At 42.9% G+C, this 23,151-nt stretch overlaps 1 protein-coding gene across 2 annotated transcripts in view; it reads left to right on the top strand.

The window, feature by feature from the left end:
• LOC311508600 (endonuclease V-like) overlaps positions 1–23,151 on the top strand; it is a 61,097-nt gene that overhangs the window by 12,665 nt on the left and 25,281 nt on the right. The window contains exons 6-8 of one of the 2 annotated variants that reach the window (XM_084573433.1): positions 744–812; positions 1,015–1,143; positions 17,475–17,544. In XM_084573433.1, the coding sequence (XP_084429559.1) occupies positions 744–812; positions 1,015–1,143; positions 17,475–17,531 (255 nt within the window). In that variant the 3' untranslated portion in view covers positions 17,532–17,544. Of the gene's footprint in view, positions 1–743; positions 813–1,014; positions 1,714–17,474; positions 17,545–23,151 lie in introns of those variants that run through there. The other variant, XM_084573432.1, reaches the window with a different exon arrangement.

Genomic DNA, 23,151 nt, shown 5'->3' with positions numbered 1-23,151 from the left:
AACAAAAATATTTTCTTTAGTTTGATGTTTTTTTTAATGAAATGTCTGCCTGATAAAATATTTAAACCTAATTCTCTTGTTGTCAGCAATTTTGGACAGAAAAATTTGAATATTATTTTGAAAGTCGCTTACCTGGGGAACACATGACACCAGAATGAACTGTGATAAGAAGACAAGGTGGCTGAGGCCGTGTCATGCTTTGGTCAGCATTGTCCTGGGTCCTGTCATTCATGTTACTTTGATCTATACCAAGTACCTAAGCATTGTTGCAGACCATGGAAACCCTTTCATGAGAACAGTATGCCTGATGGCTGTGGCAACAATCTTCCAATAATGGTTTGAAGAGCACAACAACAAGTTCAAAGTGTTGACTTGGCCTCCAAATTCTCCAGATCTCAGTCCAGCCCACCATCTGTGTAATGTGCTGGACAAACAAGTCTGATCCATGGAGGACCCACCTCTCATCTTGTTTCCAGATACCACAGCACACCTTCAGATGTCTAGTGGAGTCACAGCCTCGAATGGTTAGGGCTGTGTTGGTGGCAAAAGCTGGGCCTAAGCAATTTTAGTCAGGTGGTCCTTACGTTATGGCAGATCGGTCAACACTTTGAAGTTTGACTCTGGTTGGACCTGAGGCCGAGTCACACCGTGGTTAAAGAGAGTGTGAAGCCTCCACACTACGTTTGTCTGTGCTCACTCTTCGTCTTTTTTTGACTTTGATTTCTGTGTCTTTGCCTCCGAAGATTGCTGCTCTGCAAAGAGGAGGAGACAGCTTCCCACTCACAGCCGCCTCAGGCAAAGTGCTTGGAAAGGTACGGCGAAGGACAAAAAAAAGAAAAAAATACAAAAAGGAATCAAATGCTGTTAACAAAAGTGTTGTGTTGTTGTTGCTGCTGACTTCAGAGAACCACCACCCTGCTAAAAGTCAGAGAGCATTTTTTAGGATGATCAGAATGGAGAAGACAAAGAGGTGAATGCTGAACATGTTGCTGAGACCTTTCTCTTTGAATCCAGGCGCTGCGAAGCTCCGACAAGAGCTCTAAGCCGGTCTACGTGTCCGTTGGCCACAAGATCAGTCTGGACACGGCTGTCCGCCTCACGCACTCCTGCTGCCGCTACAGAATACCTGAGCCCATCAGACAGGTACACACACACAAAACTGTGTTTCTAGACATAATGCATCCCTTAATCCCTTACCTTAACTCTATCTGTACTCTAATTGTATTTAAATTGCATTATTAGATATGTTTCAATGGATACAGAGAAGAACATACCTCTGCACGCAACTAAATAGTCCTAAAACCTAACTCAGCTGCTTTTCTGTCCACATAAAGCCCACTCAAACTATCTGGTTGGCCCAGGTGAGATCTTTTCTAGAACATAATCAGTTCCCAACGGTGGGGTCCCAGATCATCTTTCTGCCATAAACAAACTGGGGAAGTGCAGAAGTTGGTGTGGCTTTCAAGGCCAGATCTTAAAAGTTTTTAACCCTCAATAAGTCCATCAAAAATCTGTCCCCCACTACTTGAAACACGACCACACTATGTTCACCAGTCAGGACCGTAAAGCCAAGCAGCAAAGTAAGAAGCATTTCCCTAATCCTCTCCCCATTATCTATTACCTTATTCTCTGAGAGTCACTGGAGCCCATCCCAGCTGACACTGGGAGAAAGGACAGGTCCCTAGCCCATCTCAGGGCTAAAAAGACGACCTTTCACACACCAATAAGAATTACTGAATAACCAGCAAGCAATTATTTGGACTGCAGGACAATCAGAGAAAGCACGCATAGAAAAGTTGGACTTCTCAGCTGTGAGAAAAGACGCTGTTTTGTGGAGCTAGTAGCGCTCATCAACTGTACAGTAGCGTGAATCTGCTGTGAAGCGAGGAAGTATAAAAGGAACAATGTATAGAGTCAGATTGGAGTTTTTGCCACCATGCCACCACCTATACAGATAACTGTGCTGACGGTTTCCACCAATAATACGATGCTAGCTGTCAAGGACATAAAGGACTGCCTTTATGTGTATGGTCATTGCTGAAGCAGGTATATCTATAAATACAAACAGAAATGTGATGGTCTTTAAATTAGACTGTTGTTTTTCCTCTTACGTTGCTTCTTATGTTTATTCTTCAGTACATACACAAGTTGAAGGCTGGATTTGAGGAGGGCTGTTAACGCCCGTGCAACCTGACAGTTTTGCAAAGGCCATTGAAGTAAAATTTCAGTATCCAGATGTGCAAATGTGACTGAGATCTATCCAGTGTTACCAGATACAGCTGATGGTTTCCAGCCCAAAAGCTGTTCAAAAATCACTAAAACGCACACAAAACCGCCCATTTAAAGTATTTTCTCCCACCGAGACTGTTTAAGCGTAGCCGAGCGTGAAAAGCAATGCAGTTGAAGCAATCATCCAGCAACAAACTGCAGCAGCCAGTCACTACAACTACTCACATCTGGCTACTGTGAAGCCATCTGATGACGCCATGTAGTCCGAGTCCAAGATTGAAAACTCCTTCTGATCTGGTCTTAGTGCCCCCTTGAGTATTGCAGTTGAAGTGCCATTAAGGACAGACAAGAGAGGGTACAGACTGCTTGTGAGAACTCCTGGCCTTCTGAAAGCACTGACAATAGGCATCTTCCTCATTGCACAAGCAGAGCACATTCAGTCTGCTCACGCACACATAGCTTCCAAGACCTGTCTTGATTTGTTTCAAACTAGGGGTTGTACCGACTAGTCGACTTTACTGCTGTGCCATGAGACTTTAAGCAGGAAGTTGACTAGTCACGATCACGTGAAAATAACAACATGGATGCCTCCAAGAAGACAGGTGAGGAGACCAGTGACTCATTGCAGCAAACTAGCAGCAGTTTATCAAGTATGTGGAAATACAGTACTTCTCTCCTGAAATACAACTAAAGTACTACTGCAATGCTAATGCTAGCAGAGGAATGGTTGAAATCCTCTCAACAGCAATCAATTAACAACTTCACCAAACATGATGTGGTAACAGAGAGAAGGAGGCTGCAAATCAGCAATTTGCTGCTGAATTCTATTGTCAAAGTTTTAAGACCTTTAGCTGCTATACACAGAAAAGGCTTCGGACAGCGGCATGTCTTTTGTCCTCGATGTCAGTTAATGCACCACGCGAGAGACCGAAGTTATGGTAGAGCCGAGAGTTTGCTGAGCGAGAGCCGCATATTATTAGTGTCAGACTGACGGTGCTACAGCCGACAGTATCCCGTGTTCAAGCTTCAGCAAACTTGCAGAAAAGCCTCTGTAGCTTCTTTTGTGTGAGACGCTGCAATATTTATTCAGGTATTACTTTCTACTGTGTTTTTATGAGCGACGTCATCGACTAGTCTACGTCGACTCAACTTTCACCACATATTATTCGACTTTAAAACACCTATTTCAAATCAGCATTAAAAAGTAATTTAAACACAGTCCTAAATGATCTTGGTCCAGCAAAAAAATTTGTTCACCTGGGAAAATCTGCAAAATAAAGTTCAAAACTGTGGGAAACCACCTGATCTGTACTGCACCTATCCAGACAGACTCAGTGCTGTGATTGTGTCCAAGTGTGCATCTACTAAACACTGACTTGAAGGAGGTTAACACACATGCATACCCTTATTTTACACTGAAGACTTTTATTTAATTGGAATTACTTTGTAGAAATTCACTTTGGTAGTACAAAGGAAATGGACAAATTATTTAATATTATGTGCTTATATAAGAAATAAAAGAGGAAAAGATCTAGTGAGGTGACTGCTTTTTATAGGCACTGCAGGTTTGCACAACATTATCAAAAATTAAAAAAAGACCAATTACACAACTGCTGTGGGAATAGCTTGTTGTGTGTCATCTGTTGTTGTTTAGCCACACACACGCAGTCAAATTTAAACTCTGAGCATGCTGCAGGATGATTCATGAGTAAGCGCGGCGCCAAAACAACAAGAGACTGGATGAATCTTGCTGAATGTATTGTAAGCTGAATCATTTAAAAATCATTTCGCTGCACGCGGGAAATGACGACTTCGCTGACAACTTTTTGGATTGTTTCATAAGGTTGACGTTCACGTGTGTTCATTGGTTAGAAACAAGTGAATTGTGAAGTTTCGGGATGAGAATATGAAAATATTCTCGCTTCAGGCTCAAGAGTTTAAGAGGCATAGTGAACTGAAATGATCTGTGGTGGTGATGAATTTTTTAGTCTCTTTTCTCATATTGTGCAGGTATAATGCTCTCGCCGCCTACTCAGTGCATGCTGGGATTTTAAGTATGCACGGAAAGTTAACAGCAGCATTTTGCATTGTTTAAAAAAAAAATCCTGAAAGTCTCAAAAACACACTGTGTCTGTTATTTTTGGGGAAAAAGAAGAGCATGTTGACCTAAAGTCTCTCCTCCTGCCTCAGGCTCTTTTCTTTTATTCTACCACTAGGCTGCGCTGTGCTTCTGCTGCTCGCCATGACTGCACAGAAAACACACATCCACATCTCAAAATCTATTTTTTTTTTTAATTAATTAATTTATTTTTTGCCAGGGGAGCTGCAGTAGCATCATCTAACTCACTCCCTCCTGTGTATGTGTGTTTATTTCATCAAAGTGTGAGGATGATGTGTAGTGGGAGGGGAAGGCAATAGACTGAATTTGGACATCAAAAAGAAACCAGGGACACTCTGACCCTCCACCGTCCAATCGCTGCTCTCCGTCGTCCTCTGTCCAACTCTACCCCTTCATGTTTCTGACGTCCGTTCACTTCTCTGTCTCTTTGTTTGTGTCTGCCTCACTTTCTAGTCTCGATCACAGAAATAACCCCCATAGCTGTGGCGACTGCCGAGAGTCGTGTTTCTCTTTCAGAGTCAAATCAAACGCGTCAGTGTGACAGGACGACTGTCTGGATTACGTAACTGTTGTCTCTTTGAAGTTTGACTTTGGAAAACAGACTGACTTGTCTCTTTGTGAATATCCTCAAGAATCAAGTTGTGTTACTTCCACAATGGAAACACACAGAGTTGCGAAAAACTGCTTCTTCAAGTCCCAGTGTGCTACATACAGCAGTGAAATTATTATAATATACAGCACCAGCCAAAGGTTATTTTTAAATTCTAGTAGATTAATATTGAAGACACATAAAACTATGAAGGCTTAACCATCAGTTGTGTGTGTAGAGGTAGGGTTGGTCCACAGTTCTCTCTTCATCTGCTGTTCTCATCCATATTATGACTCAGCTAAGTAAAAAGAAACAACAGTCCATCATAACTTTAAGACATGACGGTCGGTCGACCTGGAGGAGTTCAAGAACTTTGAATGCATCCTCAAATGAGGAGGCCGGTAACTTAAACCGTCAAAAACTTTGAGGAAACTGGCTCTCGTGAGGAAAGGAAGACCGAGAGTTGCCTCGGCTGCAGAGGATGAGTTCATCAGAGTTACCTGCTTGAGAAAAACATGTCTCAACATGAACGCGTTCAGAGGAGACAGACTGAATCAGGCCTTCATTGTCGAAAGGCTGCAAAGAAGCCCATTAGACATTAGGGGTGTCAAACTTAGTTCAGGGGCCACATACAGCCCAATTTGATCTGAACTGGGTTGGACTAGTAACATAACAGCATGATAACCTATAAATAACGACAGATCTAGATGTTTCCCTTTTTTTTAGTTTAAAGAAGTACAAGCACATTAGGAAAATGTTTTCATGTTCAACTGTTCTTTTTACAAAACATTTTATGAACAACAAGAAATGTCTTACTGCATTGCTGCCATCTGCCGTTCAGTTCTGGCTCTCAGTGTTTCGTTATGTCCGCAACTCTGACTAATAGGCGGTTTAGGCTTCTGCATCAATTTGACGCTACGATGACAATGCAGGGTATACGAAGACCCTATAGCAACGTAACTGACCACCCCAGAAATGTAACTACGCGCTGTGATTGGTCCGTTTGGTAGTAGCGTGTTTCCGCTTTAGTATTTTCAGCTGCTTCTCCTCTCTGCAATTTTCAAATTGTTTGTTCTAGATCAATAACGATGGAACACATCGAGCAAAGGTGGCAACTGGCAAAAAAGACACAACATGGGTGGCGTTATTACAGAGCATAAATAAGTAGAAATGGCTCACACCAACGTAGGCTACGTGCGTAGGTTATGGCATCTATGTCCTGCTGTACTTCATCCCGCAGGCCAGTTCTGGTCGACAAGCCTTATGTTTGACACCCCCTGCATTAAACATTAGACCAGTGGGAATCTGTGCTTTGGTTCTGATGAGATGTTTGGTTGCACGTCTTTGTGAGACTCAGAAAAGGCTAGGATAATAATCAAAATAAAGAAAAAGAACACAGAATGCGAAGGTGTTTCCAAACTTTTGACTTCTTCTGTGTACTGATGTATTTGTGATAGGACAATATCAGGCAAAATATTACGGACAACAGCTGAACCAGACGCAGGTTAGATTATACATAAGTGCAAATTTCAGTCACACACACACACATACTTGTGCATGGTTGTCAGGAGGACAAGGCAACTAGAGGAGGTCTCGGGGTCTCATTGCAGTTAGTGTTGTGGTTTGTGTCGAATTGTGGTTCACCGCCAGAGGAGCGGTGGGGGTTGTCAGATAGGCACAAAAAAAAGGTTTAAACTAGAAAGAAAGAGCGTTAAAAGGCAGCGTCTGCGTCCAGGGAGATCTGAGTGTGCTGCAGATATTTCATCCAGGAGGACAAACATGCAGACAGGCATAAAGCTTGTATTGATAGAGGTTTCATATCAGCAAGATATTGTTCCAACACAATGCTCCTTATTTTTTTTAAGGCAGCTTTACTGGAAGGATGAACAATGTCTGAATTCTCCGCAGGTGTACAGTTTGGTTTCTATGCCGCGCAATGAAGGCCAAAGCTTGTGATTCACAAGTGAGCCTTTGTGTCCTGCATGAGAGGCATCTGCAGGTTTTCTCCTCATTTTCCATCCGTATCGTTTGATTTGACTGAGGATGCCGAGGACTCGGGATCATGTATCAGATATAGAGAGATAACACGTTTAACATTTACATTAAAAGTGATGCTGTCTATGAGTTTGTTTTTCCCGGTGCTGCATTGACTGTTATTATTCAAAGCTGAAAGTTAGTTTATCGTCCCACAGGGGGGAATTAGTTTTGCATATAGAACACACTGACAGACAGCTCATAACAAGACAGTGCAAGGAATAAATACCAACACACTACACAATGTATACTACACAATAAGTGCTGCTGTCGTTCAACATTCATCTGCAGTCTTTTTGTCCACCAGCCCTCCTCTGATTTCACGCTGGAATATAACTTGCCACTTTAACAAGACTCTTAATTCTGTTCTTACTGGAAACAGAAAGATTACCAAACCAAATAGCGACGCAAAAGATAAAACTGATTCAATAACCCTACTCAAATGAGGTTAGCGTTTCAGTAACGACGTTAGGAGGCAGGTTTGAGTCCAGCGTGGGCCCTTTGCCGCACATCGTCACCTCTTTCACCCGGAACGTCCTGTCTCTCTACGCTACGCTCTCCGGTAAAGGCACAAAGCTCATATTGCTCATACTTGAGTAACTGGAGAAAAGTGAACATGAAACACCGATCAGGCATAACATTATGACCACCTTCCTGATATTGTGTGGGTTTCATTTGTGTCTCCAAAACAGTTGTGACTCATCAGAGAATGGACATGGGCCTTCTGAGGGTGTCCTGTGGTGTCTGGCAACACAATGTTGTTAGTTTGGGCCTTTGGGTCTTATGGGTTGACGGAAGGGGTCTCTGTGGATCAGGCTTGTTCCAGTGCATCCCACGGATACTTTGGGATCTAGTGAGTTTGGTTTTTGTGTGTGTGCCTGTGTCAGGCTGCATCCTGCTGGGGATGGCTGCTGCCATCAAGGAGTGTCATTGCTATGAGGTGGGGGTGCCTGGTCTGGTCTAGGTGGGTGCTACATCCACATGAATGCCAGCTCCAAAAGTTTCCCAGCAGAAGGTTATTTACTTCTCCTGTCAGTGGTTTTAATGTTGTGGCTGATCGGGTGTATTAATATTTGATAGGTGTCCCAGCAGGCTGACATTCATTCATCTCGAAACTCATATTAACTCTCAATGGATATTCCTATTCCCGATCTCCTCTGCTGTCTAATAAAATCCTCTCCTCTCACATCCAGAGTGGAACAAACTCCTCCTTCCACAGTGTGAGCGATTCACAAAGAGAGAGTTGAAAGGGGAAGATGACGTCATGGCTGGATTCAGCATCGAAGGCCGACGAGTGAATGCACTGCAGCAGAATCTTACAGGGAGAGATTAAAACACACATACACTCCCACAGGAAGCTAATTCACGCCCCGTCTCCGCCGTGCTCCCTCACACCATTAAATTCTCACACTCCTCCCGAATCCCGCGCCTGAACATGTGGTGGAGGTAAAAGTCAGACAGGCACCTGCCTCAGCTCTGCGGTCACCATGACAGCGACGCAATAACAGACTGAGGAAGCTGACTTATTAGAGGGACGTCATACATCAGAAATGACGAGTCTAAAGGCTTTCAGTTGATTCTGGTTCATTGTCTCAGAAGTTCACAGGAGCTGGTATTCATCGAGTGTTTTTGCTGCTGTTGCCTGAGGTGTGACTGACGCTCTGTTGATTTCAAAGCTGCCATCAAGCTCACGGAGGCGTCACAAGAGCACAAGTTGCAGGAAAAATGGAGGAAATTCGGCTCCTTCGTGCTCAAGTTGCAGGAGCAGACAGTGTTCCACGTTAAGATCTGTTCACATTCATGGTTCTGCTGTTTTCCCGCACGGCTCCTGTTTGACACCACGCCATCTGCTGCAGCTTCACTCTAACGTTTATTTAACTGATTTATCATTTTCCTCTGATCTTCGTGCGTGATTTTGAACTGTGAAGTACTGCGGCCGAGAGAGCCCAAACTCATCAATTTGTCATTACGTGCGTTGCAAATTAGATCAGATTATAGATTAGATTCAGCTTTATTGTCATTGTTGCAGAGTGCAGGTGCAGAGCCAGTGAAATGCAGTTAGCATATAACCAGAAGCGCTAAGAAGGTTTTATTAAAAGAAAGGTGATGTGCCAGGCTGGTTGAGGAACAGTATGTACAAGGATATATACAGAATACGGACAGTATGTACACGGTTGATGGTGTTTGACAGTGTTTAAATAGATTATATATAGTATACTGAATTAAGAATAAGTATCGACATTCAAATTGGTTATGTGATATACAGAATAAATATGTGCAAATAACATTGGAACAGGTTATTTTAATAAACAATATGAATAATATATACATTTCTAAAAGTAGAAAATACACCAGGTTTGGAGGCGGAGTCTGTGCAGTACAGCTCGCACGTGGAGCCGCGATATCGACGACCTGCCCACACTTCCGCCAGACCCACTCGTGTTTTCGTTTAATACTACGCTCTGCTGTACCTCCACCAGTTAGCAGCTGGTAGTCATCCTGAGGTCACATCCTGTTTCTATACCTTCATGTTACTTAAAAACTTTGAAACTTGAACATACATCAGTTGTAAGAGCCACATATTCTTTGTAAGAGGGTTGTTTTCCTCCGCGCCACCAGGGGGCAGCGAAATGTCATGCAGTGGTTGAATAACATGCGGACTGAATGTGGCTTCAGGTGTTTAAGTTTGGGTTAATTATGTGTTTGTTTGCTGAAGTGGAAGGAGCCTAACAATTTTCGACTGTGCTCGAGTTTATTTTTTGAACTACTTGTTTTCATTATAACCAAAAGCACCGTCGTGAGAAGTAGAAGGACATTTTAAGTAAATCACGGAAAACGGACTATTGGTTTATTTGTTTCTTTAAACTGAGTCACGTGGCTTCAAGCCCACTATTAGCCGGTAGCGGCTAAGTGTAGGACTAGGACTACATCAGTATTAAATTAACTGCAGAATTGATGCTCCTGATCGTGGCTCTTATTAAAAAGCAAACCTGGTGGGCATGTTTGGGAAGCTGCACATTCAGCGAATGGTACAACTTTGACTAAAACTACCTAAAATGACAGAAACGCATTTTTTTTTTCCTTGGGAAAAAAGTGTGCTTTAGTGTTTTAGTTTTGCCCAAGTCCCATCCACTAACACGGAGGAGGTGGAGTTTATGACCTATACTGCAGCCAGACACCAGGGGGAGCTCTACTTGCTTTGGCTTTACTTTTGAGTAGCAGTCATGTTGTCCATCTTTATTTATAGTCCATTGGTTTTTTTGTTTTTTTTTTAGCAGTTTATCTATCAGACAAACATTCAGGCCAGACAGATACCAGCGTGTCTGTCAAGGAACGTCAGCTCAAAGTAAATTAGGTTTCAGTTGTCCACCGCTGTCCATTAAGGCTTTTAACTGACTGTTGAAAAGAAAGAAGGAAGGAAGGAAGAAGGAGCAGGAGAAACGTCTGCCGGTGTGAGTGCACATACATGATCATGGATCCTGTTGAAGAAACGATTTAATTCCTGGTTTCAAGTAACTTCTTTAAAAATGTGTCATTTGGTGGTAACTGAAGTTAAAGTTTAGAGACCGTCACTATAGTTTGATTTTGCAGAGAAATGTCCTTTAAAAACTGCGGTAAAACATCTGCAAGGATAACAGCTTGACTCAGCGTCAAAAGAATCTTAATCAATACATGAAGGTCAGCTCGTAAATGAAGCACAGCAAACAAACACGTTCAGCTCATGAGGTGCACATGGTCTTAAAGGAATCCATTAAACCCACTGACGGCGGTCACAAAAGCAGAAACTGAAAGTTCGGACAAATTATATTATTATTTCACCACGCAGAGCAGGGACATTTATACCACTCCGGACTCAGCAAATGTCAAGGAGTTAGAGAAAACAGTAGGTCAATGAAAATAAATGACCAGCGTTTATCATTTAATGAGTGTGGTCCATTATTGCATCTGCCATTTAATCACTCCATTCGTCATGTCAGCCAGCTATGAGGTGAAAGCAGGCACTACAAAAACTAAAATGCATTTAAGTTAAAATAATATAAAACAATAAAAAACTGTAGGTTCAGGTCTGATAAGCGGGAGCTAATCACGAAAATATTTTTTTCTGTCAAACTAAATTAATAATTGATTCATCTTTTCAATAAATCAGTTCGCGATAAAGAAGAAATTAAAGGGAAAGGGAAAGGTCTGTTCTTAACCTAATGTATTCCGCACAGTTTGAGCTTAATAATGTAATAATGCCTTTTAATAAAAGCATATACAGTGATTCAACTGAGTCAATAGCTGCTTTTACACGGATTCCACTAATTATCAGGTTAATATGTATCGGGGGCAACAAACCTCCTTAATCAGAGCAGACTGACCTGATCATAAGGAGTTTTCAGTCAGATTGGGAGGAGTGGTGGAAACCTTTGATAATCTGTTCTGTAGGAAAACATTATCTCCTAATAACCAAGTCAAGTTAAGGTGAACAACTCTAGAAAACGTAGAAAAAACTTCTGAATCAACTGTGATTAAAACCTGAGAGAAAGGGTCATGCTGTTATATTTCCTGCAGATCTGATGCTCCTGATCGTGTCTCTTATTAAAAAGCAAACCTTTTTGGGAGGCTGCACATTCAGCGAATAGGCCGTCTGGTACAACTTTGACTAAAATTGATCAGCGTCTCTGATCCATCTGACTGAATTCATTTTTTTTGCCTCACCGATTCGGAGGTGTTACCGACTGACGTTGCGGATGTGTTTTTTTTAAACCTTTTTTCAGGTGGGAATTTCATAAACCTATCTCACACTTTAAGGGGTTAAAATCCATTACTCCCCCAGTCCCTCCTCCTCCTCCTCCTCCTCCTCCTCCACACGCTGATGGGAAGACATCCGCTGGTAATGGGACTCTGAGGAGCTGGCTAAGATGTACAGTAACAGCCTATTTGCAGGCCTCTCCTTTCTGTCTGAGTGCTTTCTGCAGAGCGGAAGTCGCTAATTACGTTCTCTCTCTCCGGCAGTCACCTGTACACTGCCGGCTGGCTCTCTGTGCTTCCCCGGTTTCAGCGCTGTAAGATCAGCTCCTGCACGGCTGTACAAAGTCACACTGTAGTCTAAAGTTTGCTTGACTTCCTGCCAAACGTGTGCCCTGGAAGGTTTTTGTCTATTCCTGCAGAGCACTGTACTTTATGCATGGCCACACTGAAACGCCTAAAAACCTCTCACAGTCCCGTCGGGCTCTTTTGGATATAGGATGAGTACAGTTTCAGTGCTAAATGTGTCTCCACGCTTCAGTGTCCATTTTGGGTCTCTGTGCGTCCCTCCCCGAGCCGGGGAAGGCTCCACAGCCGTGCTGGTAGATTGCAGAAAGAGATGGAATTTCAATGTGAGTGATGCCTGCGTGTATAGAATAAAAGAGATGGAGGAGATGTGCAGCGTGTGTTTGATGGGAAGATATTGCTGACGCACGTTTTGTGTGCAGTTATTGAGGCGCGGGATATATTTGTGTATAAGAAGCAAAGGTTTCTGGTTTTATTGTTTTTTTTTGTTTGTTTGTTTTAGTGCTGCAGTCTTCAGACGTAAGAGCTTCTTCCTCCTCCTTGTCAGACCATAACACATTGTACCTGTATGTTTTCCTGTGTGTGTGTGTGTGTGTGTCCTCTCATGTGTCACCACAGCTTGTGCGTCTTCCTTTTTGATGACTCTCCACTTTTTCAACTTTGTCTCGCGCCCCTTTTTCTCACCGGCTTTTGTTCATCCCCACTGTACTGCGCATCTCTTTTCAGCCACTGTCTCTCCTTCATCCACCCGTCTATCCATCTCCACCACCCGCTGCTCCGTCTCCCCTCTCTGAATAATTCAGGCCCGCAGAGCCGGTGTATTTTTGGTCGCTGTCACCTCCGCAGTAACACAAACAGGGCACACATGCACACAAACGGGGGCTGACAACAGTGACGAGAAAGCGGCAGACTCGGTGAGGCCGCTGAGACCTGCTAACTACCAAGAATTGTCCTTACAGCGATTTCACACCATGACTGTGCTCCACCCTTTTCTATGCTCCAGTGTCCCGGCGCTGAATAATAATACGTCTCTCTTTTCTGTGTCTTCTAGTTACACAAACACTGCAGACTAACGTGTGAGGGAACACACTTCCACTGCTATGTGTGTTTCCCTTCCGTTTTCTTGCATGTGTTGAGTTTTGAGTTTAGGAATAAATTACGAGCTTTGGATTTATTCATTTTATCATTATTTGTCTTCATTAGTCCTGTGAGATCAGGAATGTATCGTTAAGCAAAGTGTAAAATCTGCTGAAGACAGCAGCACATTTGCATATTAGTGAAAGGCCAGTTTTGAATTCACAGACACCACTTAATAAAACAAAAGGACATACTCCACATTTACAGCTGCAGTGACTCACGGTTCTTTCACCCAGAACTATCTGAAAGGTCGACAACCCATTATTTAGTCGTGATACTCAATGTGTTCCTTCATTGTGGTTCTGGTTGTCATGGCTAATTTAAATCCACTGGTCACGCTCCAAATTGGCCGTAGGTGTGAGTGTGAAGGTACGAGGTGGTTAGCACTGATGCCTCACAGCAAGAAGGTCCCGGGTTCGAATCCATAGGCCGACTGGGCCAGGGAGTTTGCATGTTTGTCTGTGTCTGCGTGGGTTCTCGCCAGGTACTCCGGCTTCCTCCCACCGTCCAAAGACATGCTTGTTAGGTTAATTGGTGATTGGCCGTAGGTGTGAGTGTGAATGGTTGTCTGTCTCTCTGTATTAGCCCTGCGATAGTCTGGCGACCTGTCCAGGGTGTACCCCGCCTCTCGCCCGATAGCAGCTGGGATAGGCTCCAACAGACCCCGAGGCCCTTAACAGGAACAAGCGGTTACAGAAGATGAATGAATGAATAGTCACGCTCCTGTGAGCTCCATTTTGGTCTCCACCAAATCCTGAGTCGTCCTGCTTCTCAGAGGTAGTTGCTAGTTATTCACTAACCAACAAGCTAACCCCTCTTTTTGCTGTTTGGTGCTGCGCAGCTAGCATCCTGTCAGTGCATCAAAGCTTATTGAGAAGGGATCGATCGGTCCCTTTATTGATTCCAGATCAAATTCACTGGGAGATGACGTTCGGGCTTGTTGTAAGCTGAGAGCTAGCCATAGCAACAATCTGTCTGTCATCATCTTAAACAGCTGAAATGAGAAACCATTTGTAGAAGAAGCATTTTATTATGGTAGTTTTGTCTACTTTATCTTTTTATTTATGTGCAAATGAGAGGCGCTATGAGAAACGACTATAAGGTAAACCTTGCGTCTTGAATCGTAAAGGATAAATCTGTAATAAAGCCTTTCTGTGTGGTGCCAGTGTTAAATATTCAAGATTCAGGATTCTTTATATACATTACAAGAACATTACAACGAGCACTTTGTTCATGAAATGAAACTATGCTTGCCCTCTGCCCTCTGTTTAGACATGATTTTCATGTCACTATTCTGCAATGGGCAGTGCCAAACAAAAAACATACCACTGGCAGATCAAACTATTTGGAGCCAGTCATTTACCTCCCTGTTATTTAGGGAAAGTAAAAGCAGCTACCTGTTCCTTTAGGAACTGATGTTGATCAGAGCAGAGTTCAACCACAAACCAAAATAGACAGACCTAAAAGTGTGTAAATTTGGTAATAATTTTTATCACATGTCAGATTGGTTGTTTTTACTCATCAAAATATTGATTAGTGAGCTCAAACAGTCAATAAGTTACTGTATTGTTTTTTAGGCGGCCAAGATAAAACCATGTAACCTACAATGGTTCATCCATTTTTAGAGATAATCTTTTTTGATGTATCGTCTGTATATAATAATTGGGGTTATCAATAGATTAAGATATTTTATCTCGATTAATCGCGTGGTTTCCATACTTACCGGGCGTTAATGCAAATTAATCGCAGATTTGTTACTGTATGTCTGTTTAAATGTATCGGTAAGGGATGTTTTTCAAGTTCATATTACTCCCATCAACATCTCAGCTCCCTGCTCTGCTTATAACTAAGTTAAGTAAATGCAGATGACTTAAGTTCTTGTTGAAAGAACCATCTGGCAAGAAGCTGAACTTGCTGCTCAGTAGACCTGTTTCTTTATCCAGTTCTACTAGTTTTCTTCTTCTGCTTCTTTAGGGCATTTTGGCAGTTTTTGACACTACAAGGCGTATTACGGCCCCCTGCAGGATGGAAATATTTACTACCGCTGCACTTCAAATTCTGTTTGCTTTCCACAGCGGTACTGCTCCTATGATCACTTCCTGATCTCCCAAACCAAGGGGCAGTCAACAAAATCGTGCCCTAAAAATTTGCAATAACGTGATATTAATGCATCTAATAATAATAATCAATATTTATATCGTACATTTATATTTGAACTGAATATTTGTGCGGCATGTTCTAAGAGTCTAGTGCTGCCTTCAAATCTAACTTGTGAGCTCATGGTTATGACATGGGGCGTGGCGTGCACAAAATGCTTGGTGTTCGAAACCAGAAACACCACTTCTAGGCAACCGTTGGTGTCTTGAGACCACAGAGGATAACGGTTAACAAGGTAATGACCGGGTAATCTAATGCAGGAAATTAATAATGAAAAAGAGAATGAGGCTGTTGGGAAAATGAAAATGTTCTGCAGAGATATTATTATATTACGAAGGAAACTCGGCAAACAACACGTGACCTCTTAAAGAAAATGTACACTCATGAGGTTGTGAATACCTCTCAGTTGTCAGATTTCTTTTACTGTATGTGTATAAATGGAGAATTGTTGGCTTTTGGCCTGTTGGTTGGACAAAATAGACTTTAAATGTCATTCTGGGCTTTGAAAAACTATTAACAAGTTAAACAAGATTACCAATAGCTGCTTGGACTAGGCACACTGATGGGATGGGTAGACACAGCCTTCCTCTGTAGAGCAGCTGCATTGTCTCATTGACTTGACACTGACGGCAACGCAACACAATGAGTTTCGTCAAATTTTAAGGGAACAGACAAGCCTTAGAGGAGAAACAGAGAAAAAGAGAAGCCTACACGGGCGTAAAACAGTCACGTTGGACAACTGACAGGGTAAAATACCCGTGAAGATTGACACCGGAGCTCCGCTGGTGCCAGCTGTATGAAGTCGGATTGTTCAACTTTCCTGAATGTGCAGAGAGGATGTGACTGATTTAAAGCGGAGCTCCCCTTCGGGCCCCGAGGCTGTCTAAATGTTAATATATGGCTGTCTGACATTCTGGTGCTGTAGCCACTGGACTGTGGCCCTCCACAGAGAGACTGGAGGAGAGCTGGAAAGAGACGTGAGAGCAACCCCGGGGTGGATATACGAGGGAGGGAAAGAGGTGGAGAGGGAAGATGAGAGAGAGGTGGGATGGGGCGGAGATCTGGAGGAAAAAGTATGATAAGAGTGATAAAAGGGATTTGGCTTGAAAAAAAAAAGAAAGCGAGGCAGGGTGAATTCCAGGGAGAAGGAGAATTATAAAAAAGATTTGGAAGAGGAAGGATGGATATAGAAAGGACGACTGGGTTGAGCAGACTGGGCATAGCTGCAGGGCTTAAGGGCCTTTGGAAGGGGTTGGAGGATAAAGACCTGCCCCAGGCCACTGGACCAAAGCCATTACTTTGCTTGGGTTGTGTGTGTGGGGCCTGGATGTACCTAAAGGCCCTGCAGAGAGCCAGCCGTGCACATCTGTTCACCTCTGCATTCCAGCCTTGCCAAAAACTGGCCGAAGGAAAGCAGTTCCTGTCCGAGGCTCCTCAGTTCACATCATCTCTCCTTCATTTTCTTTTATCAAGAACTTTCAGTTTCATAATCCTGCAAATATTCTTCATTGTGTAACACTGAGTAAACTTCACTCTACCTAATTACTGTTGCAGACACTAAGAGAAAATGTTTATCGTGCAAGTGTGGTGATTGCAGGACGCCAGTGCATCGCATTTTGTTGGGCTCCGAGTCTGAGCGGTGAAGCGACTCAACCCTATCAATCATTTATGCAGTAGACGCAAAGTGGACAAGCCAGCGATCACTCTGTCCAACCTTGAGATCTTACAGCGGATCGTAAAAACATCTGAACCCAGCGCAGCGGTGCGCCAAAATGGAGGTTGAGGAGTGGCTGTACAGGGACGAGAAGGGACAAGACTTCCTTCAGTGCTACGTTCTTTAAAGTTCAGTTATTAAAGCAGTTAAGCTGAGCAATTTCTACCATCTAATGATGTTTAGATGAAGACTGCCTCAGAAACGTGTGCGCAAACAGCCAGCCGCTTCAAACAGTGACTCGCGTTGTTTGTCAGATTTGGCAGCAAACAGAGGAGTTTGTTCTGCGTAAAGTCAGCAGCGAGACGCTTCGTTTTAATTTCAGACTTCAGGCGAACGTGTTCAGCGTGTGCGCGAGAGTGTTCCTGCTCACCTCTGATCGCGCCTGAGAGAAAATTAAAACAGTTTGTGACAACCTGTTAAATATGGGCCCACTCTTCCTCCCCTCTCCTCTTCTACAGGCCGACTGCCGCTCCAGAGAATACCTCCGCGTACGCTTCCCAACTGCAAATATGTGACTCGGAGAATGAGGTAAGTGACAAAATATTCAACGCGCTGTGTTTTCACACACACACTCACGCCTATAAACTCTCAAGTGCAGTGGAGTGATTAAAATAGGCTTAAAAGTCGCAGCAAGTGACTGATCAAGGAATCTCCTCAAATCCTAAAGTAAATCCCGGCTTGTTGGTAGAAATCAGAATCACTCTGATCTAATATGCTGCCTAAACTAAGTTAATTTACTGTAGAGGAGGATAAACACAAGGCGGAGGTGTCTGAAATGAAAACAGTTTCTGAATTTTGCGGATAATTATTTTTCTCGCTGCCTAATTAGCTCCATCACAGGAGGGACAGAGGTTTTTAAACATTTGTAGTCTGCACAGGTCCTGATATGTTTTTTTTTTTTTTTGGCTTTATCCTTCATCAGCAGGGAGGTAGGAAGGTCAGAGGTCAGTTGCAGAGCAGCAGCCCTGCAGCTTGCACTTGTTCTGTTTCGGTGACAGTAAACAACTCCACACTGCCGCAGCAGAGGGGGAAGAGTTTAGAGTTTAAGAGCCCGTGACAGGTTCTCTGCATTTTCAGAGGGTAGTGGATGAGGCCGAGGTGAGCCAAGGACGCCCGAGGTTAAGCAGAGACGCACAGGCAGCGAGAGGGAAGGAAGAATGAGGAGAGAAAAAAGCCTTTGATCCTGTGATTCTCATCTGAAATAACAGGCAGTGCTGCTGAATTTGACCCTCCCCTCCTCATTACCCATCAAAGCTGCAGGCCGTTAACACTCAGATGCTTCAGAATCTCATCATTCACCCTCCAAACACGAGTGTTTTCAGTCGTGCGTGGAATCTAACCTTCAGGACCGAAGTGCAGATGCTCACGTGGGCTCACACCAGCGCACACAGGGATGTGTGCACTCTCATCCATCGGTATCCCACTGGGAAGTATAATGTGATGTCCGCGCTCATCCGCTCAGACGCTCCCTGACGTTGTGAATCCTCTGAGCGCGCGCTGCACTTTGATCAGCCTCTCTACAAAGAGACTGAGACAGGGAGAGAGGCTTTGTGCTGAGCAGGCAGGGCTGTAGCCGGTTCCTCTAGGCCTTAACCGAGCTTTCCCCTCAAACTCACTCAACAGGCTACAGACACATTCGATTGGACGCACACCGCTCCCGAGCACCAAGTGATGCCTTCATTAACAGTGTAGCAGGAGTGTCGTTTGTGTGTATGGATTGCTGAACATTTGGTGGATACACGAGTAATTAGGTAGGGTTTTACTGTGTGATGTACCGAGGCCACAGATTAAAGGTGGTCTAATTAAACTGTGGGCAGATAGCAGCACCATGTGATCATTTAACATTTGTTCAAGATCTTAAATAATACGTAAAAGATTTTACAAAAGACACACAATTTTTATTTCGCGGCTGACAAAGAAAGAAAATCGATCGAGTTTTTTTAATTTGAGGAATTCTTCTTCCTTGTTGTAACCGTGGTAACCTGCATCACCCACAATGCAATTCAGCTGTGAACAGCTTTCAAATTTGGGCACATCATTCCAGTAGCAGTTAGTTTGGCTTGTTTTTTATATTTTATATTATTTATCTTATTTACGCCACAGCATGTCATTTCTGTCTCTACATGGTCGCGCATTTACAATTCTCTGCACCTTGTATCGTGGACGGCAGAGTTCGTGAAGTGATGGGCAGTTCGACTCTTTTCTGAGAGCCGGCTCTTTTGCCACAGTTCCCAAAGAAGAGCCGGCTCTCTCTGCTCCTGAGCGGCTCTTTATTTAGCCTCGTTTATAGCTTAATATCTTAGCCCAGCACAGCAAATACATACGGTTTGTGTGTTGAGAAGCCCTTTTGCATTCAATGTTTTTATGAGAAGTCTAATAATTGTCTCATTTTGTGAAGTTATTCTGTTACAAAAGCATTATTACTTTTGTTCAGTATTGCAATAAAACTTTAATTGTGCAAACAAATGAACAAAAGGCGGCAATGAAATCCACACAAGCAAAAACAGAACCAAACCTTGTGCAGGTTTGTGGTGGTTCTGCTGCTGTGAAGCATAAAATCGACTGGAAACAGAGCAGAAGAAGAAGAAGTTGACCAAGATCTTTCTGTGTTTACAACGTTGTCGTCCACATGGATTCTGGCTTGTTTGAACAACTGGTTGTTTTGCTACCGCCGTGTTTCTGTCCTTCCTGGAACGCTTCTGTTTACCCCATGTTGGGCAAACATGCTCAGAAGGAGTGGATTTATTAGCCTGGCATAGCCGGATTCAATATCAGAACATGACTTTGGTAACATGTCATGCGGATTTGATTGTTGGACGCGTTTCAGCCGATACAGAACAACTTTCATCACAAGTTGGTCTGGCTTCCAGGCTGTTGATTTATTCCTGCCAGAGAGAAACCATCAGACCAAGAGTTTACATGGTTATTAGGAGATCAGATTTTACTGCTGAGCAGATTATGAAAGGTTTCCCCCACCCCTCTACATCTGACGGAAAACTCCCTCTGATTGGTTCTGATTGAAGTGGTTACAGGAGGCAGTTTTATTCCGATAGTTAATGTCATGCTATTGTCCAAGTAAACACAGCCATAGTTAAAAGGAAGTCTGTCTTTTCAGACACGATTTGCATGTTCTAGAAAAAAACTAAATAAAAAAAATTCAGCCAAAACCACGGCTGTCTGAATGAACTCCCTCCAGTAGATTTTCTCAGGCAGAGAGGAGCTCGACAGCAGGCTGGACTCTGTGTCCCCGGGTGGCAAAGGAAGAAAAATAGTTTCTGTCTCTGTCAGAGAGAAAAGACAGACATGAAAGACAGAGCAGCAGGAGAGGAGATGAGGAGATCCAACGGAGGGGGAAACAACAGGGGAGAGAGGGAGAGCAAGACAGTGAAAAGAAATCAATGGCCAGAGACAAGGAAAAGAGTCGGAGCAAGCGGATAAGAGTTCATCAGTGTTTAGAGAGAGGAGCGATATGGTGCTTTTTTCTGGATTGCACCGTTACAGATCCTTATGGATGGTAGTGCTCTGTTATTGAAAAAATAAGGTTCTGCCTTGACTTCCACTTCTATTTCTGCAGTTTTGCGGCTTCATTTGTATTATTTCTTCATCAAAACTAAACCAGTCATTGTCACATGTAGCAGTGAAAATGGAGGACACAAAGGCAAGACACGCAGGAGGAGGAAATAATGAAAAGTCAGTTTAACGTACAGGGAGAACTAAAGGCGCTTCAGAGGTAAAGCAGCACAGGTCAAAAAAACATAAATCCCACAAAAGGTTGTAATTTCGACAGAGAGAAAGAGAGGATAATCCAAAACAGGAAGTGAAACGAAGGCACACAGACTCAGGGATAAAAAACATGAAGGGCAACAGTACTGACAAAAGACTGGGGAAAGACTGGACTGTATATGGACATACATGGAGCTAACATGGAGCTAAAACTAACTGAAATGCATTGTATTGTGACTATACAAGTCTGAAAATATAGACTGGAATCAGATGGGAAAACTGTCCAAGCAGAGATATCTTTCATGAAGTTGTTATAAGGGATAGTTTTAGTGCAGTGAATGTGCGTCCAATCCACATCTTTTATTTGCATGTTCAGTGAAAATATCTGGTGAGACTGCAGAACATTTGATAAAAGCGAAAAATGAACAACGACGTTTTTACTCTTCACTGACATAGAATAGTTGGTGTGACAATTGAAACGACAGCCATTACTTTTTCTAGTAGTTATTTATCCCTTTTTGGATTGTTACTCTAATTTTTTAAGTGAAACATCCATAGCTTCGTGAACACCTTTGTCGTTTCAGTCGTCTTAAAGGGGAACTACAGTTTTTTTTTTTCAACCTGGACCTTATTTCTGGCATAAAATATGATCGTTTACTCACCCATATAACTTTGGTGTCATTTGGAGTCGTTCAGATATTTAGATCTGCGTATATCCATATAGTGGGAATGACTGGGTCACCGAAACGCAGCCTCTAAATAACGCATTATCTGCTGCGAAACTTGTTCATTTCACCAATATTTTGTTATGATACGCTAGTGCTATTCCCCGTTGAGTCTGGAGTTACCTGTTATCTATTCGCAGATGCGCAGCGGTTTGTTGTTCTTTGGCCAGCTGTTCCTCTCTCTGCCTCCACATCCTCCTTTCAACGAGCTCCTCATCCGTATACTCTGGCTCAAAGCAGTAAGGACGTCCATCATAAACAAAGTCGTCATCCACAACCTCAGAATCGGAAAAATATTCAGCCATGTTGCAAAAAAATAGTAGTAGCAAATTACAGGTAAACAAAATATTGGTGAAATGAAGGAGTTTCACGGCAGATAATGCGTTATTTAGAGGCTGCGTTTCGGTGCCCCAGTCACTCCCACTATATGGATATACACAGATGTAACGACTGCAAATAACACCAAAGTTATATGGGTGGTTAAACGATCATATTTCATGCCAGAAATAAGGTCCAGGTTGTAAAAACAGTAGTTACCCTTTAAACATTCAGCTACTCTTGTTGTTTTTGGTTTAGCTCAAATTCAACTCCACGGCGCTCAGATGACGTGCGACTACGTTGCTGCTCCTCTTCTCTCCGTCACTGCTCCGTCAAAGCTGATGAAAATTATTTGATTGGCCCGACAGACCGACCTTCCGCCGCAAGAATTATGCAGAAGTCGGGCTGGCGTCCAAGCTAATTTTGGTTCCCGGTAGTGACAAATTTGGATATATGGGGCTTTGTGGCAAATTTTATCTTGTAGTTTTTGGTCATTTTAGCTGCAACTAGAAGCTGTAAAGAATCCCACCACTAACAGCAGACAGACAGCAGCTATATAACCAAATGTTTCCTTGCTAGAGACCAACTTGAAACTGAAAGAATCAGCTCCAGATAAATGTCATTTACACATTTCTGAATGTGTGAATAAGCAACTGTCAACAATTCCCCTGGGTTTAAGTTCATTTCAGTTAAAAGACAAACAAAGAAATGCTTTGCTTTTATTGTCTAATAGGCTTTACCCCCACATCTACTGAAAAAAAATCTCCTCCATACCTTGTAAACGTACTGATTTTATCTCATCTTAAGCTTTTTATCAGAAATATAGTGTTTCCAACTGGCAGTGTCAATTTGAAGAACACTTTGTGGCATCTCACAAATTTCAAAGCAGGAATTTTTCAATTTAATATAGTATAAATATAAGCATTTTTGCCATTGTTTGATTGTTTGTCAGTGAAATAAAGTTTGAAATCAGGCGATCAAATGTTCCAGCTGGAACGTTGTGATTAGATTTGTGTCTTATTCTACAGCTCCTGCTTAAACACTAACTTTCATTAAAGCTTTTTGAAGTGTTGCGAGGGTTAATTGTCCTGGATTTTAACACCAACGTAAGACTATAGTCTAAGTCTAGTTTCAATTATGGAGATTGGTTCAGTCAACCTCACGCTGTTACACAAATTTTGCTGCCCTTTACAAAAACATTTCTGAAATGTCATGGAGAATGTTGGAGAGGCGTTCGGCCCAAGGTTGGGCCGATGAGCTCTGTTGGGAGCAGCCGCACTCATTAAAAAATTATAGTGCTACAAGGACACGGCTTGTTGCTGGAGGTACTATTCAGTGTGAGTATTAACTGGAGGCCTGAGCTGCAGTG

This window comes from Chelon labrosus, assembly GCF_963514085.1.
Source record: "Chelon labrosus genome assembly, chromosome: 2".
Classification (NCBI taxonomy): domain Eukaryota; kingdom Metazoa; phylum Chordata; class Actinopteri; order Mugiliformes; family Mugilidae; genus Chelon; species Chelon labrosus.
Note: the sequence above shows the minus strand (reverse complement) of the source record. Positions and strands in the feature narration are given on the sequence as shown.